Genomic DNA, 4,067 nt, shown 5'->3' with positions numbered 1-4,067 from the left:
TAAAACTGAAATAAATTATGTAATTGAATTTTTTTAATAATGTAAATAAAATTGAAAATTTATAACATTGGAAAAAGATAGAAATAAAAAAACCTATTTTTTTGAAACCCTCAATTTCATCCATTACATTGTATATACTGAAAAATAATATTTCACATTCTTCTTAAACCTAAACCATCTAATTTAAAGAAAGAAAAAATTAAAAATCCTATTTCCTAGCTATCCACACAATTAAAATAATAATAACAAAAAAATATTTATTTTATTAAATATTAATGAATGAAAAAAGATTTACTATGACATCTTACAAAAGATTCACTGAAGCAACGATTACTTACCAAATAGTAAGAATTTCATTGATCTATGAACGTGGTTACACAACATTCACAATCCACATACAAAATCTGTATTTACCCCTCTGTCTGTCTGCAACGGAATTCGAAAACCCAATCACCGCAATCAAAGAATGACCTTTATTTCACCACCCCACAACGACAAAGTCAACGAAGCAGGAACGAACAGGTAATCTAGTAAAAACCCAATAAAACAATTCACCCTCACCGCCCGGATCTTACATTTAAACGACGGGCGCTACGAAGAAATCACGAGCACGAGGGCACCCGCAGCGAGGAAAACAATGTAGAGGCCCTTTGCCAGGGCCGCCATGGATCCACAGGCGGAGCTTGTAGAAGATCCGGAAGCAGATGTGCCAGAGGGAGAAACAGCGGGAGAGGAGACAGGAGCCCCGGGTTCGGGAGTCGGAGCTGCGGCCGGAGGCTTGACGCCGAAGATTTCTTCCGGCAGGAGGACCTTGTCGACCTGGTAGACGGCCACGGGGCTCTGAGAATAAACTGCGCTGTTGACGGGAGTGTTGACGAGGCCTGTGGACACGTTGACGCTGTTGCCGAATGCGGTGACGTTGACGCCGAAGGGTCCGCCGTTACCGGACGCCATGGTTCTCACCGGGTTGCTCACCGTCTGAAACTGTCCGAAGGTGTAGTAGCTGGGCAGCGCGTGGTATTGCAGCAGGGCGATCTTGTCCTGGTCCGTAATGGAGTTCAGAGCCCCGGGTTTCAGAGCCGCGAAGGCAGCGTCCGAGGGGGCGAAGATCGTGATCCCCTGCTGCGAATTGTTCAGCTGGCTCTGGAGCTGCATGCCCACCTGCGTGCTCTTGAGGAGGCTCAGGAAGGTGTTGAACTGCCCGGCCTTGTCGAGGATGCCCGACAGGTTTAGGGACGCCGGGGAGGGAGCCGGAGCCGCGGGGGTCGCGGCGGCGGCCGGAGCGGTGGCCAGAGATACGGCGGCGGCGTGGTTGATTTCCTGGGCCGAGGAGAGCCCGAGGATCGTGAAGCTCATGATGCAGACGAGGACCATAATTTTCTCCATATTGAAACCGAAGGATTGGGACTGAGACTGTGGGAATGTGGGAGTGGGACTGGTACTCGTACTGGGAGAGAATATGTATTATGCTAACTGGGCCTGAGCTGTGAAGGACGTCGAAGATCCGGGCATATGTATAGAGGAATTGGAGTTGGGTGGCCTGCTAATTTCGATCAAAGTGGAGCCGGGCATATCATCAGCCGAGCTGGATGGGTCGCCTGTGAGTTGGTGGGCTATCATGGATGCTTGCTCATGCAGGAACCTCCCACATTATCATCACCGCCATGACCAATAAACCATGATCTTGTTTTATTCTGTGCTTTTGATAATTGTTCACTTTTTTTGAAGCATGGGTAGTTAAATGGGTGATAATGTGAAAATGAAGTGTTATGTGTTATGATAATTGTTCACTTTTTTTGAAGCATGGGTAGTTAAATGGGTGATAATGTGAAAATGAAGTGTTATGTGTTAGGAGGTTTTGAATTGATATTTGCTTTAGATCCGTCTTCTGAAATCAATTTTATGGCAATAGCTGTGGGAATCCACCCTTTATGTATGTTATGTAATACAAGATGAATTTAATTATGAATATGTCTATTCACCTAAAATAAAAACAATTTTTCCTCCTAGATTATTGTCACCCCATGATTTTATTGCATTCTTGCATTCCGTGTTTGGAGTATGAGGGTATGTCAATTGGAGTTGTTTTTAGTGTCATTTTTTGGACTTTTTTTGTGTTGAATTTTGAGGTGAAATTTTGATTTGTGTTATTTAAACTGGTTTTTGATTGTATATGGATTAAGCACCCCAAAACACTTTTAGAGCATTTCAATTGTGAAGGGATTACCTATCAAACTTGAAATTTCAATAAATTAGATGGATTTTAGAGACATTAGACCGAAAACTTCCAAAAAATCTCAAAAACAACTCAAACTCAATGATAATTAGTATCAGTGTTATTTGTGAGAGGTTCTAGATTCACCTATAGTTGAGAAAAAAACATACTTCGTAGATGTTGAAATCAACGAATGATAATTAGTATCAACCCCAACTCAATTACTAATTTCTCTACTCACCGAAAAAAATTTAAAATAAAATAATCATTTTTTTCCTTTTTGCTCCATGGATCGGGAAGCTAGGTAGTCAATTAATTTTTCTTGTCCTGTTTACGGTGGGAGGTTGGCATCGTCTGCAAGATTCCAGAGGGTGGGTCCGTTTTCTTCAGTTGGACAGATCGTGTGGGGGTTCGAGGCAGCCCGAGAGTTACGAAAGATGAGGTGGGATGGCTCCATCAGAGTAATGATTTGATGGAAACGCAGAACTCTTTCTGCATTTTGACGAATTTATGGCGTGAGCTTTACATTTTAGGCTCTAGTTGATGGGTTAAGCATGGATTTAGGTTTATAAACAAAAAGCTTTGACAATTGAAGCATGGATTTACAAAATGATTTAGTGTTGATGACAAGTTTGCGAAGGCCTTCCGTCAACTCGATTGCACTGTGACACCCTATATGTAACGTGCATACGTTACATTCGTCATTTCGAAACTCATAGGTATATTGCGTAGGCTGTATCTTATATGTATCCAATACACTTTTTCCTTTTCCCATCGACGACAACGACGGTGTAATCACTTTGCAGGATGACATATCACATTGCATTTTACACATATTTGTGTGGGCAGATGAATTGATTTGTGTGGGGTTTAGTATTATGGGGTTATATCTTATAGTATCTTATATACTTTTTTTTTCGCGGATTATATTTTGCACGATTACATTCTATGATTTTTTATGTGGAGATGAATTGATTTGTGCGGGGTTTAGTATTATGGATTTATTGGTATAAATTTTATGGGGAAGGGTTGAGGGTGGGGGCCATTTGTGGGGAATAAAAGTTGTCTCATAAGGGTCTTGCACAATTTTTTTTTGCAAATAGAAAAAATGTACTCTCATGCAACATTGGGGTTAGCCCTAACCTAGGCTCAACCTTGTTAGAAAAATAATCACCTTACAATGGGGATTAGAATATTTTACTTTGAAACACTGGGGTTGGCCCTAACTTCGGCTCAACCAATTTCTCGAAGAAGAAGAAGAAAAAAAAAAAACAAAAACAAAAACTTACAATGGGGGTTGGTGTAGTTTACTTTGATTTCTCTCATAACCATGAAGCAATTGTGCTCTTTTATTTGTCCATAAATATATTTTTATTTTGAACTTGTATGCTCTCAAAAATCCAAAAAAATATAAGAGGCTAAACAAACCATCTCATCTACAAATTTAAAAGAAGCTAAACAAACCATCTCACTTACCAATCTAAACTCAAATATTTCTTCTATGTAATGCATTTACATACACACTAAACCATTTTGTAGAGCATTATGTATTGAGGCATGCAATATTAATGCCAATATATTTGGGCGTATATGTATCTCAATCTAAGGTATATATACATTTAGTGTATGGGTTTAACTCTTAAATATTCACATTGGTCCTAAGGTGTGACCTATTGTTGTGCTTTTGGCATGGGTGCCCCATTTCATTGATGACATTGATGTCTCTTGTTTCTTATAGAAAATACTCTTCTATGTTGGATCGCTCATGCTTGAGTCACTTTTTATTAGCTTAGATGCACAACCTCCTTGGGATGTCAAAGTGCTTAGGTAGAATACCCTATTGTAGCAAACA

The 4,067-nt window shown here is 40.2% G+C and overlaps 1 protein-coding gene across 1 annotated transcript; it reads right to left on the bottom strand.

Moving 5' to 3' along the window:
- Positions 1-237: 237 nt before the first annotated feature.
- Positions 238-1,502, bottom strand: LOC149159679 (fasciclin-like arabinogalactan protein 12). The gene has a single exon (XM_089436538.1). It carries the CDS (start codon positions 1,384-1,386, stop codon positions 592-594), a length of 795 nt encoding a protein of 264 aa, XP_089292664.1. The 5' UTR covers positions 1,387-1,502; the 3' UTR covers positions 238-591.
- Positions 1,503-4,067: the final 2,565 nt, after the last annotated feature.

Source organism: Pinus tabuliformis, chromosome 5_2 (assembly GCF_031772625.1).
Source record: "Pinus tabuliformis cultivar Carrire ecotype Pingquan chromosome 5_2, CPIR1, whole genome shotgun sequence".
In the NCBI taxonomy this organism is placed as follows: Eukaryota; Viridiplantae; Streptophyta; class Pinopsida; order Pinales; family Pinaceae; genus Pinus; species Pinus tabuliformis.
This window is presented reverse-complemented; position numbering and strand designations above follow the sequence as displayed.

Coding starts and splice junctions, on each gene's coding strand:
- LOC149159679 (XM_089436538.1), bottom strand. CDS start 1,386: ATGGAGAAAATTATGGTCCTCGTCTGCATCATGAGCTTCACGATCCTC.